The 14710-nt window shown below is 38.1% G+C and overlaps 1 protein-coding gene across 2 annotated transcripts; it reads left to right on the top strand.

Annotated features, from left to right (window-relative positions):
- Positions 1–959: 959 nt before the first annotated feature.
- On the top strand, positions 960–12964 carry LOC125074583 (mannosyl-oligosaccharide glucosidase). 2 transcript variants are annotated; one of them, XR_007120147.1, is made up of 17 exons: positions 960–1280; positions 2242–2393; positions 3279–3456; positions 4136–4292; positions 4561–4709; positions 5793–5980; positions 6724–6879; positions 7510–7658; positions 7959–8131; positions 8789–8919; positions 9394–9504; positions 9623–9711; positions 10305–10424; positions 10936–11053; positions 12097–12287; positions 12516–12761; positions 12799–12964. XR_007120147.1 is itself a non-coding variant. In XM_047685933.1 (16 exons), exons 1-16 carry the CDS (start codon positions 1059–1061, stop codon positions 12656–12658), a joined length of 2427 nt encoding a protein of 808 aa, XP_047541889.1. In that variant the 5' UTR covers positions 960–1058; the 3' UTR covers positions 12659–12964. The 2 variants fall into 2 exon arrangements, 1 of the variants encoding a protein (XP_047541889.1); XM_047685933.1 differs by having other exon boundaries at positions 12516–12964.
- Positions 12965–14710: the final 1746 nt, after the last annotated feature.

The raw sequence follows: 14710 nt of genomic DNA, 5'->3' as shown, positions 1-14710 counted from the left end.
CGTACTGGCTGAGCGTCGGGCGGGGCGATGCGCTGCGGGGGGGTTGTCTGCTTTGCCGACCTTACTATACAAACAACTTTATCGACGCAACGGACAAGTGGCGCGGTCAATTACATCTGAATTTAAAATTTAGCGCTACTCTTACTATCTACATCAGAATATTGTTCGTGAATCATTAAAATGTATTTATTTAATATCATATTACTTTTATCTGTAAATGTCTCATAAAAGTATTTTATTTTACAAATAATTAATGTTCTTTTTTACGCAGTTAAGTTCAACGTAGCGCCACCTTCTGATGTTAGAAATATTTATTTAAAAAAAACAGAGGGCGTTAGCGTCATTTTGTTTTGAATCGATATGCAACTTCAACAAATGGGATGATTTAACTTAGGCTAAACTTTTTATTGTTATATGACACATATAATACTTCAAAACTATACAAGAGTTTAGTCATTTACGCTTAATATATACTTTCCTATTGGTTGTAAATTGCTACAAGGAAAATTCCTAAAGTATTGTTATGGTTTCATATTTTTTAACAGACTTCAAAAAAGGAGTTTTGTTTGACGTATTCGTTTTTTTTAAATACAGTTTGACAATTAAGCATAATCTAATAAAATAATCATACAAATGTGCAAATTTGTCTTGCATAATAAAATATGTTAGATCGATTTGAACTTGTTACCTTTATTTTTACGAATAAACTATTACAATATTTATTTGACGTGGCTTCGGTTAGCACAGAAGTACAACTAAACGTTTGAGGTAATTAAATGTAACTATTAATATTATTTGTTATTATTATAAGTGTAAATAGCTTTAGAATTGCATTGTAACATTAAAAAAGTAAACATGATTTGATTGAACATAAAATTCAGAACGAAACAATTTCGAACTCAATATGTCAGAATTATGTCAAACATACAAAGATATTGACGTTTGCAACTTTGCAAAATTTGAGTGATCGGTACCCAGAGTTCTATCAAATATTATATGATTAAAACGTTTTATTTGAAAATCTTGAATACAAATCATTAGTTTAATGGTTCACCGCTATGGTTAAGCACAGGAAAACGACAGTTCCGCATAAACATGGGAATATCAACGAATCTGGATCGAGTTCGGGTGCCAGCGAGAGTTCTATCGCTAGTCGGACATTTCACTTGTTATCTATATGGAAGACCGGTGTTGGAGTTATGTGTTTTATCATAGCCGTGTACGTGGGCACTTTAGGTTACCTAGAGACTAGGGTTAACACACCACTTGACGAAGAAAAGGTGATGATTGCAATAGTCTAACCAGATTTGTGGTTGTTTTTGATGTTTTGTTAAATAAATTCTATTGAACTAATAAAAGTTTGATATATAATAATTTTATTGAGATAAGATACTTAAGGATTAGTGAAGACTCTGTGTATATATAGTTTTATTCATTAGTTAAAATATAATATATTTTTTAAATTAAATTTTAATTTTAAAAACAGTTTAGCTTATTGCTATTAAATAGAAAACAATTAAAAAATAATTTAAAAAGTAGTAATAATGTAGCAATTGCTGTTGAATATTATAAAATCTAATTTTGTATCTACACAGAAGGAGTTAGGGTACCTATAATAGCGGCATGCTTTGATGGCCGTTTTGACGTTTTCCCGCTCATGAAGTTTCGTATTTAATAAATAATTACATCAAAGGAGCAAATTGTTGTTCTTTATTGTCAATAGTGACGTGCAGTTAGTCATAAAATTTATCGAATGTGATTTCTAAACTAAAAATATTAAGGTACCGCGAAGATAACTTTCTTTTTTTTTTGCGTAATCGTATCTTGCCGCTAGAATAGGTTACAGTGGCAGGCTGTAACTAGTATTTCCAATCCAATAAAGGAATAAATATAAATATACTTTAGATTTACATATTCCATATGATTTCCTAATATCTCTGAACTGAATTCCTGTTCCACTAAACTACTTTTATCCTCTTTAATTTGACTTACAAAGTTACGATAACACTTTTGTCAATGTTCAAAAATCCATAATGAATATTGCGGATTATTCAAGCTGATAACCAATGATATTGCATCAATTTGATGTCAAATGTTGTTTATTTGGCTTTTGTTTCTTGTTGTTGGATTATACTATGAGTTTAATTCATATACATACCTCATGTCCTTCACTACAAAAATAAAAATCCGTAATCTAAATAGTATGTGACACTCTTACTTTATACAACAATATTTTTTCAGGCAGTCCAACAATCAGGACTGGCGGTACCGGAAAGGTATTGGGGAACGTATCGTCCGGGAGTATATTTCGGAATCAAGAGTCGAGAGCCACGATCCCCGGTGTTTGGGATGATGTGGTATGAGCTAGCCGCATCAGCCCATAAGGGGATAAGGTCAGTTAATAATTTATGTGTTATTAGTTGTCAAAATATTGATATATTAATTTACTTGGTGGTAGTCTGGGTAGGTACCACCCACTCATTAGATATTCTACTGCCAAAAAGCAGCATTCAGGATTGTCGTGTTCCGGTTTGAAGTTAAAGCCTAGTTACACAAGCTGGCAGGCACAAAGAACATAACATCTTAGCTTCGAAGGTTGGTGGTACATTTTTGCTGGAAGGTATGGTTTCTGACAGCGCCAAAAACAAATTACAATTGTTGATATCAAATTAAAGTGGTATAATTTGTCGAGAGTGTGAAATGTCTATGATATTCATTATGGGTGAGAGCCTCTCACTTTATCCTCTACCAGTAAAATCTCTATAACATTCCAAAAGACCTTAGCCTGTTCAGAACTGCAGCATGTTCTATTTTCGAAACAGTATTTAAAGCTGAGTCGAGATGGCCCAGTGGCTAGAACGCGTGCATCTTAACCGATGATTTCGGGTTCAAATCCAGGCAGGCACCACTGAAATTTCATGTGCTTAATTTGTGTTTATAATTCATCTCGTGCTCAGCGGTGAAGGAAAACATCGTGAGGAAACCTGCATGTGTCTAATTTCAAAGAAATTCTGCCACATGTGTATTCCGCCAACCCGCATTGGAGCAGCGTGGTGGAATATGCTCCAAAACCTTCTCCTCAAAGGGAGAGGAGGCCTTTATCCCAGCAGTGGGACATTTACGGGCTGCTAATGGTAAAATCTAAAGCTGCGCTGTACCTAAAGACTTTGAGGCAGGGAGGGCAAATAGAGCAGCTAAATTGAGGGCAGCGAGAGCAGCTACACCCGGGTCCCAAGTCCCGGGATTAGCGTGTACTTTAATTTATTTCTTTATTTAAGGCATTTGTGTGAGCAAAACGATAATCTACCGACATATGGCTGGTTGAGACACGACGGAGTCAACTTCGGTGAGCAGCTTGTGTCAGATCCCCCCCATGATATACACACCTCCTTCATTACGACACCCGGTGGGGAGTATGGAGGACAATGGACAGCACGTATCAATATAACGGCGACCGTAAGATTATTTAACAGTTACTGTATGTATAGAAGAATTAAGCAGGCCATTTAAATAAGAAATTGGGCTAACAAAAATTCGCTGATTAAATAAATTATTGTTAAATAATAAATTAATAATTTTGTCAATAAGATGACAGACCGAAATGCTTGGACTTCAATTGCGAGCATTACGGTTAAAGACAAATACAAAACATTATGATCTTTTTTTTTAATAGTAAAATATAGATCAATTCACAAAAAGTCGAGTCTCCGAGATTTTTTTTTAAAATAAAATATGCTTAACAAATATAATCTAATTTGTATTTTTTTGCTGTCGTTACTTTTAGTCGTCTCACGCACGAGCGTCACTCGCTCATACTTGGGACTGGATTAACCATCGGCGATGTACTTTTCGGGCCCCTTTAACCCTATCTAATTTCCTATAACATCACAACGCTATTTTATTTATTGTTAAGATTTTTTTATTACGAAAACTTATCACCCAATGCAAATAAGAAAATTATTAAAATGTATATTAAAATTAATGTACCAAGTTTTGGCCCGTCTTGTCTTGGTCTTGTCTCTTCTAGTTTCTTGTATTGCCCAATTGATAATCCTGTTTATATTCATGCACGCTGATAATAAACTTGACCACCAGGTGACGCAACGAATACCATAAAAAAGTTAATTATTTCCAGGGTAAAGAAAACACACCCATAGTATTGATTTGGTACGGTGCCCTGGATGAATCGATGGGTGCTGATGAGCATTCGATACTCTGGGCGGAGTACGGAGCCTTAAGGGGGCACACGCCTGCGATAGGAAACTTCAAAGTACATCTAGTACCTCATTCTGGTGAGATATCCTGCTTAGTATGTAATATATTCATAAATTTTACTAATTCTTAGTTTAACAAGTTTTACTAAGTCTCGTTGGAGAGTATCGTAAATTGTGTGGCGGTGTTTTTGGCATGAGAACAGATTATGAGATGAGGAATCTTCGTCTACTCCACTTTCACACAGAATGTGAACTAACCCTAATATTTGGATGAGACTACATGTATGTCCAAGATGTAAGCAACAGTAGATTCTTCGACTTTTGTAACATGCCTATTTCGTTTCAGGTAAACTTATCCACACATCGTACTCAGAGGCTCATTGCTCTGGACTTCACCTCCTCAAAGAGAAGTTCTACTCGTTACTGAAAGTTGAGAAGCATCCGAACTTTGGTCGTTTGGCTGTACTGGGACCAGACGATGAGCTCAATGACAAGGTATGTACTACTAGCCATTATTTCTCTTCAAACAGAAACCGTTCTGTAAACTTCTTACCTAATTGGTGGTGATCTATGCCTGGTTGGTACCACACATTCATCACTCATTTTACTGCCAAGCAGTATCGTTGTTGCGGTTTGAAGGGTGAGTAAGTCAGTGTAAGGAAGGAACATTGTTAGCGTATTGCAAATGTAAGGGATGTTTAATATTTCATACGTTGCTAATGTTTACGGACAGTGGTGATCACTTACTTTTTTTTATGTATCTCTGGAGCCTTTAAGAGTAGAGTGAACAGGTTTCTTTTGGATGGATACCACCTTCGTCTTCATCTACACTTTCCATCAGCTGAGATGGAAGACAAACGCCTATTCCATTACAACAATGAAAAAAAAAGAGCCGGACGAGCCAACAGGCCACCTGATGGTAAGTGTTCACCACCGCCCATAGACAATGGTGCTGTAAGAAATATTAACCATTCCTTACATCGCCAATGTGCTACCAACTTTGGGAACTAAGATGTTGTATCCTTTGTGCCTGTAGTTACACTGACTCACTCACCCTTCAAACTGATATACAACAACACGGGGATTGCTGTTTGGCGGTAGAACATCTGATGAGTGGATGGTACTTACCAAGACGGGCTAGCACAAAGCCCTACCACCAAGTACCTATCTACCTACTTATTTTAAATAAAATAAGGGATTAACGTTCTCCTGGGAAAGAGCCCAGAGCCTTCTCATTAGAAGGATATTGGATTGGAACTTTTTTAACTATGCTTGTCCATTGTGGGTTGGGGGATATATTTATGTGACAGCATATTTATTCGGTTTCTCTAGAGGTTTTTCTCTGCCACAAAACAAACAAAATTAAACAAGTGGAAAATATGGTATTTGTTACATTTAAAGATATCCATCAAATCATTGCCGTTACTCTACCAAACATAGAAACTAAGATGTCCCTTGTGTATTGGAATAATGAATAATCACATTTAAACGCGGGTAAAGTAGTAGTATCTGTAGAGGCAGTAAGACCCAGGTACAAAATAAGCAAAACATTGTTTAATTTTCTGTTGCATTTTACAGGAGAAAGGCATTAACTTTGTTCCAATACAAATGTTAATCGAGACGCCATTTGTACTCGACGTTGTATACTCTACGGAGGGCTTACCCAGCCCCCCCCTGAAAGGTGATGAGTACACGAATGCATTGGAGAACTACAAAAAGGAGTTCGATGAGAAATTCGAGAAGGAGTTCAATTTGAAGAAGAAAGGGTAATACGTTCTCAAATATATAAAGTCTAACCACAAGATAAGTAAAGATAAATAACTTTGACCTTGAATTGACGCGATATCATTGGTCGAGAGCTTGAGTGATCTGTGATATTCACTATGGTCTCTTGAAGGTCGGCAAACTTGTAATTGGAACTTTGGAAGTGAATTTAAAGTGGATATCTATTGTTAATTGGTGTATTATAAATAAAAATATGTTCATCTAGAACTATTTATAGTGTACAGCTGAGCTATTTATTAGCTAAATTTCCTATAAAATGTCCCAGTGCTGGGCATACGGTCCATTTTGCTATTAGCCCTTGCCGAGCTATGTTTTTTTCCTCTGATAACTAAAATTAGGGCTTAGAAAAAGCGACTTCTATATGTAAATGATGGATGTATGGAAATATTCAAATAATATTCTGCTTTTATATATTGGGTACCAGGATACCATCATTTATTAGGAGCAATTATTACAAGCAAGTGTAAATTTTAACTTAGTGTAGACAATCTCTAAGACCGCGCTCATTTAAAGTATTGAAATCCGATTAATGATGATATTATGTTAATTTAATGAATGTTTCCTAATTAATTTTATATTCATTATTTGAATTTTATTATCCTTACAAAATAGCGTTTTTTGCGACTGTCCCGACGTTTGTTTTCATCTTGGTTTTTATATTACGGGTACCAGGACATCATGAGACCGAAAGAGTGTTTGATAAATAAAGTTTGAATCATTCCAGATATTCAGACCAAGATGTCAAGATAGCAAAGGCTGCGATGTCCAACATGATCGGTGGTATCGGCTACTTCTACGGAGCCAGTCGGGTCCAGTCGCAGTACACGAAGGAGCCGGTCCCGTACTGGCGGGCGCCGCTGTATACAGCTGTACCCAGCAGGTTGGTTTGGATATATTAATAAAATTAGTAAGGGACCATTCATTTATTACGTAAGACCAATTTAGCTGGTTTTTTACCCCCTCCCCCCCTAATGTAAGAAAAAATAAGAACTGACCGACCTGTTTAATATTTATTACGTAAGAATCTAAAGGAGAAAATGAATACACGTTTGATTTATTTTACTGTTTATTTTACAAAGTAACACCATTTTGAAATGTTCCCGTGTTTTTTCAAATAATTTTATTTTTTTTATCTTACGTAAGAACTATGGGAATTCCTTCCCACCCCATTGTAAGAAAACATAACTCATGATCGACCTCCCCTAAATCGTCTTACGTAATAAATGGGGGGGGGGGGCTGTATAGATGAGCATGTAATTATCAATTATTATTATATAAAAATCTAATTTAGTTCTTGAATAAGAAATTCAAGCTGACGGCAAGTGTGCCACCTGATGGTGAGCCATCGCTGCTCATAGACATTGGTTATATAAGAAATATAAACCATTCCCTACCAATGTGTCACCAATTTTGAGAACTAAGATGTTATAGATTAGAATATCTGATGAGGGCGTGATACCTACCCAGGTGGGCTGCCACAAAGCTATGCTAATTGAGCTCATATTTCCAGATCCTTCTTCCCACGAGGCTTCCTCTGGGATGAGGGATTCCACGGCTTGTTGATAGGGAAGTGGTCTCCAGAAATTCAACTCGATATAGCGGCTCACTGGCTGGACCTTATCAATGTTGAGGGCTGGATACCACGTGAACAAATCTTAGGTGAGTTTATTGTTAGCGATGACGCACATAACTATTTGATTGGTTGATCTAGCTTGTATCTTTATAAGCGACCTTCTTAGGCTGTATGAACTCCTAGTACATGATTATGAAAATTGTTAATCTGTTAGTTCCTGGTTTTGCTGTATTTCTGGGTAATTTAAATAAATACACAAACGTGGAATCGAATCTATGTCTTTCCATGTAAAATTCAGAGCTAAATAATACGTGCACTAATGAGAATCGAACTCACAGTCTTCATTAATACTTACTTACTCACAATGTTATTTCCGATTGTACCAGGAGCGGAGGCGTTGGCAAGAGTACCCAAGGAGTTCGTGGTGCAGAGCAACGCGGCTGCTAATCCGCCGATGTTGCTGCTGCAAATTGCGAAGCTCGTTCGGACCAAGCCGCAGATGTTTGAACACCGCTACGCGAGCAGACACACCCTGGACCGTATGTTCCCGAGGTTGCAGGTAACGGCTTGTCTGAACGCACTTCTTTTAAAGGTTGTGTTAGGAAAATGTATTCCACCATGTTGGTCCTCTGCGAGCCGGATAGTAGTCCTTCTAATTTCATATTTCTTCTCGCAAAATTCTCATGCGCTCAGAAATAGAATTGTGTTACACGTGTTACAATCCAATGTACGTTATCTCTTTAACACATTTAAGTTAATCTAGCAGGTGTTCAAGTATCATATGTATAGATCATACAAAGGTACCTCTAAACTTAAAATTGCTCAAAAATCTTTCTTAGCGGATGCTCACGTCTATATCAATAATTTCGCGCGGATCTAAGATATATCCAAGTTATCGGTCCTTAAAAAATTACTCTACGTCGACAACATATATCCGCAAAAATCGTATAATCGAGATATTACTATATTAAATCCATAGAATTCAATGACATGACAGTTCAACGGGCGGCCATGTTTGACGTTTACTGGTGCTGTTATAAAAAGTTTTATTTATTTAAGCTTAACCTGAGCGAAGACGGGTTTTTATTTAGTTGTAAAATATATCTATTCTAAATTTCAGTTGTCTGGGCTCAGTAGTTTTGCTGTAAATTAATAGTCAGTCAAATCAAACTATTTAATATGGTATAATTAACAATGTTCCTCTGCTCATATTCAGGCATGGTACCAGTGGTTCCAGACGACCCAGAAAGGCGAAGAACCCACGTCGTACAGGTGGCGCGGTAGAGAAGACGATGGCCTTCAGTTGAATCCTAAAACTTTGACTTCCGGTCTTGATGATTACCCAAGGTAAGGTATTTTTTTCCTCCAACTATGAAGTTAAGAAATTAATGCGTTTACCATTAAAATTATCAAGTTCAAGTGGCAAATGCGAGTCGGATTCGAAGGGTTCCATTAAAAAAATCATGTCTGTTGTATGTCCCCCCCCCCTTAAATATTTATTCTATCCTGTTTTTTAGTATTTGTTGTTATAGCAACAGAAATACGTCACGTAAGCGATGATTGCGGGTTTAAACCCAGGCAAGCACCACTGAATTTTCATGTGCTTAATTTGTGTTTATAATTCATATCGTGCTCAGCGGTGAAGGAAAACACGCATTGGAACAGCCTGGTGGAATATGCTCCAAACCTTCTTCTCAAAGGGAGTGGAGACCTTAGCCCAGCAGTGGGAAATTTATAGGCTGCTAATGTAAAATACTTTCAATGAGTATAAGAGATTAGATAATAAAGTACAGTGTTTGTATAGCGATGTTGTTTTCCCAGAGCATCGCACCCGTCGGACATTGAGCGTCACGTTGACCTTCGGTGCTGGATGTACGCGGCTGCGGACGCGATGGCCACCATCGCGAGAGTGCTGGAGCGGGACACTGACAAGTTTGTACCGTTCTGTTGTAATATTCCATCCCGATCCTTTCATTTCTATAAAGCTAGCGTCAAAGAATCTACACCCCCCCCCTAATGTCACTATTAATTCGACAAAACATTGCCCTAGGTTCGAAGCGGTCCGAGCCCAGCTCGGCGATGAAGATCTCTTGAACGAGTTGCACTGGTCGTCGCACACGCAGACATACGCTGATTATGGTGAGAGGAACTACTTCATTGGTCTGGAACCAACCGTAAATTTACGTATTCCATGCGATTTGCTCATAAATCGGCTATATTGTGCACTACTAAGAGTTTATGATTAATATATCTCTATTTAATTAAGTTTATGATTAATATATCTCTGTCCAATTTTGTTTATTTGGCTTTTCGTCTATGGTTGGAATAGAGTTTTTTTTTTTGCATTAGCAGCCTGTAAGTTTCCCACTGCTGCGTTAAAGGCCTCCTCTTCCTTTGAGGAGAATGTTTGGAGCATATTATATACGGAATAGAGTGTACATAGTTAAAATTATTTAAAAAGATTTTGTAACATCAAGAGTTGTATAGAAATTAACTAAATAGTGGGCACATGATTAGTAATATAAAAAATACAAAGGCTGTCGTGGAATCCTCGAAGAGCGAAGAGAGGGAAAGTGTGAAAGAGAGGGAAAGGTCGCCTGCATAGCGCTTACGTGACAATTTCCGCCAGTTCATTCAACTGTAAGCAGTGTGAAAGAACTTCGTACCAAATAAATTTAGCCAAGGGTACGTAACAGCTAATTTGTATTAAGCTTTAAATGCCCCCCCCCCAGGCTTACACACGGATGGTGTTCGCTTCGTCAGGCAACACAGCAAGAATCAACAGGAAGGCTCCAAAGTGGTTCGGAGCGTTACAATCGCTCCCCAACCGAGATTGGTGACATCCGCATTCGGTGAGCGCTTCTTACTGTATATGATCTCCTGGTACATGAATATTGTAATTCATATTCTGTAATCTCTCTCATATATATATATATATATATACATACATATATATTAATATTATATATATTATCTATTTATTCGATTACCTATCAGATCTCTAGATATATATTATATCAGTATATATCAGTTTAACTGATTGGTGTATTGTGTTTATGTAAAAAGTCGCAGGATCCGCCCAGGGATCCGACCTGATACTTACCCTTTGGGCTATTGTCCCCACCCCCCCTCCTAAGACAAGATGCAAGCTTAAACGGAGGGGGTAAATAAGAATATTAGTAATCATGATCCAAGAACAACAGACACAATGAGAATATTATTTTTTCAAGTAGGCTCATAAAAGTACTTTTGACTCGTGTCACATTTTTTAATTAAATGTTAAGCTACAACCGGTCCGGAAAGTAGATTCTGCCGAGAATAGGATATAAAAGTATGTTTTTAAATTAATTGATATATTTGCAGGCTACGTGTCCCTATTCCCGATGCTCTTGAAGGTTTTGAAGCCGGAGAGTGAGAAGCTGGGTAAAATATTGGAGATGCTGGACAAGGAGGAGCTGTTGTGGTCTCCTTATGGTTTAAGGTACGTAATATGACGGCATTCTTCGTCTTCGCGTCTAGTTTCTTCCTCACCAATCAGGGAACAGAATATTAAGTATATTTTGAATCTGGTCGGACCAGCTGATAGGTTAATTTTATCAACTTGATTAATGATCGATGAGATACTATAGAACTCTACCGATCATCTTGTAATTTTGCATACACGTTGTCAGAAGTATAGAAAAGGACATTGAGTAACCTAACCTAATCTAACCCTCCCCTCCGCAAGCGCGCGGGAAGCTATATATGACTCTTGGAATTGTATGAGTTTCTATTGTTAATCCTTAGTAGTGTATTGTAGTGAGGGTAATGCAGTGACTCCTTCGTTGGTCCAGTTGCTTGATGTAAGACAGATCCTGAGATTCTGGGTTCGAACCCGAGGTCGAGATGATAAAATGTTGCCGGGTTTTTTCTATTGAAAAATGTTCAGTAACAGCTCGGAGTCTGGTAGTTGGAAGTGTGTACTCCCGTCGGTCCTGCGCCAGAACTTTTTTCGGTCGCGTCGGATTTGGCGTCCCATCGGGTTACAGACGCCTGCACTATATATCCTGCATAGGTGGCTGGTGAATTTTTTCACATACATACATTACATTAGCAGCCAGTAAATTTCCCTCACTCATTTGAGCTAAAGCCTCCTCCTCTCCCTCGAGGAGAAGGTTTGGAGCATATTCCACCACGCTGCTCCAATGAATACACATGAAATTAGACACGTGCCAGTCTCACGATGTTTTCTTTCACCGCCGAGCACGAGCTGAATTACAAATACAATAATTCAGGAAATTTAGTGTTTTCTTGGGTTCGAACCCAATCCGAAATTATCGGTTGTGATGGACGCGTTCTGACAAGCGATATATTACCGTTAAAGTCAGTGGAGCTTAGATGATATCAGGAATGCTTCATAAATTTTTAAAGCGACAGATTGGTCTATCTGGTGGTCTACCTTCCTAGCGTTACCTAGAAACACTTTTTTTGTCCCGACAACGAAATCTCGGAGTATCTCACCAGCCACGCTTCGTTTTACCTCAGATCTCTGTCGAAGTTGTCGCCGCTGTACATGAAGCGCAACACCGAGCACGACCCGCCGTACTGGCGCGGGCAGGTGTGGGTCAACATCAACTACCTGGCGCTGTCGGCGCTGCAGCACTACGCGCGCGCCGCCGGCCCGCACGCCCCGCGCGCGCGGGACCTGCACCGCCGCCTGCGGGACAACCTCGTCGGTGAGTGGCCGGAGGAGTCCATGTGGGCCGACTGACTAGGTATCAGGCTGATTTGGTCTGGGTAAGGCCGAGTGAGCAGTGTAGAGCAGGGTGTTAAGTGAGTTTTTGATTTTCCACCTGTTACACGTCGAGACTATTTTGTTTAGTTTGCAGTAATGATTGAAGACGGCCATCAGTTTTTTTCTGAATTAGACTCCGATCTAAAACAATATGTATATTTCTCATTAGGTAACATACTGTCGGAGTACAAACGGACAGGCTACCTCTGGGAACAGTACTCCGGTGAGGACGGACACGGAAGCGGCTGCAAACCGTTCAGCGGCTGGACGGCGCTCGTGACGCTCATCATGGCCGATGAGTATTACTTGTAAATATTATCTCATCGGACTCGTTAAAAATTGTAAGCCAAAGTGGGCCTCGATCCAACCACACTAGTCGCTCCAAGTTTATTTGTATGGATCTAAAACATCCTCATTATAAAGCAGACACACGTGACAGTTAAGCGCGGAACTATTCTGTATAAACAGTCGAAACTCGCCGCAATACACGATCGTGAAATGTCAGAAGTATTGCGATATTGTCTATAAGAATAATAATATTTAATCGTGGGTCAGTTTTCAGCATTTCATTAGTAAATTATTATTGACGCACAAACCATATTTTTTTTGTATGTTGATAGTGTGTGTTGGAAGAAGTTAAACAACGCCTAATAGCTTAAATACTTTTTTGTTATCTCTTAACTTTTCCTAGTGTCTGTCAATGTGTTATGTCACTTGCACTTGTTTTCAATAAACCGTTTTTAATGCTTATATTCTAAATCTTATTATTTCTACAGGTTATGGGCCCAGACTCGTATACCTAATTTAGAGTAAACATTAAAATATTTACCGTTAAAATAAGTCATAGTAAAGTATTGCGCGATATATTGTACTTTACCGGTCCCGTAAAGAATGGCCATGAATAACATACAAATTGAGAAATTGGTCGGACGGGAGAATTACTCCACATGGAAGTTCGCAGTAATGTCATATTTACAATTGGAAGAATTGTGGGAAAATATTGAACCTGGTACCGATGTCGATTTTAAGAAAGATGTCAAAGCAAAGTCGAAGATAATTTTGTTGGTTGAACCTATGAACTACGTACATATCGAAAATGCAAAAACAGCGAAAGAAGTCTGGAAAAACCTACAAAATGCGTTCGAAGACTCCGGGCTTTCGAGAAAAGTCGGCTTACTTAAGGATTTGGTCAATACTTCATTGGACAACTGCGGTAGTATCGAAGAATATGTGAATAAAGTTATGAGTACAGCGCATAAGTTGTGGAACATTGGTTTCGAAGTAGATGATGAATGGTTGGGAACACTCATGCTGGCAGGTTTACCGGATAATTATAAACCAATGATCATGGGTCTGGAAAGTTCCGGTATCAAAATATCATCAGATTTTATAAAAACAAAGCTCTTACAGGAAGTGAAAGTTTCCGAAACTTCTGTATTTTTTACAAAGCATAAAAATACCTCTCACGACAATAAAAAGCCAAAAGGGAAGGGGCCTCGTTGCTATAGCTGCAATAAATATGGACATTTTAAAAATCAGTGTACAGTACAAGTACAGAAAAGTAATCAAAAAACCTTTGCAGCAGTTTTTTCAGCTTACAGCACACTGAACCAGGATGACTGGTATATTGACTCTGGAGCAACAATGCACATGACAAGGCGCTCAGACTGGATGTATGATGAACAGACACCTCCGGTTCATAGAATAAAGGTGGCAAACAGTAAAGCGATCCCTGTGCAGAGTATGGGTAAAGTAAATATTCAAACAAAATTAAACAAAGATGAACATCGAATACAGGTGAGAAATGTTCTGCTTATTCCTGAATTAACTACAAACCTATTATCTGTTAGTCAATTGACAAAGAATGGCTGTAAAGTGGAATTTACTAATACTGGTTGTAACATTTACAATGGCAATAAGAATTTAGTAGCAACAGCGAAGCTAATAGACAATATGTACAAACTTAATGTTGTAAGTGGAAATGCATATGCTATGACAGATTTAATTACATGGCATAAAAGAATGGGTCACTTAAATATGGCCGATGTAAAGAGGTTACCTCTATGTACTGAGGGTGTAACTATTTCTGGTAAAGAAGTAAATACTGTTTGTATACCCTGTTGCGAAGCAAAACAAACACGATTATCATTTCCAAATTCGGGTTCTAGAGCAAATGCATTACTTGACATTATTCATACTGATCTGTGTGGTCCGATGGAGACTCCATCTTTAGGTGGAGGGAAGTACTTCATAACCTTCATAGATGATTATTCTCGTAAAGTATATGTTTATTTTCTAAAGAACAAATTGGATATTACATCAGTGTTTAAGAAATTTAAAAATGAAGTAGAAAATGAGCTAGAA

Source organism: Vanessa atalanta, chromosome 28, assembly GCF_905147765.1.
Source record: "Vanessa atalanta chromosome 28, ilVanAtal1.2, whole genome shotgun sequence".
Taxonomy (NCBI): Eukaryota; Metazoa; Arthropoda; class Insecta; order Lepidoptera; family Nymphalidae; genus Vanessa; species Vanessa atalanta.
The sequence above is the reverse complement of the archived record's forward strand: the minus strand, read 5'-3'. Positions and strand labels throughout refer to the sequence as shown.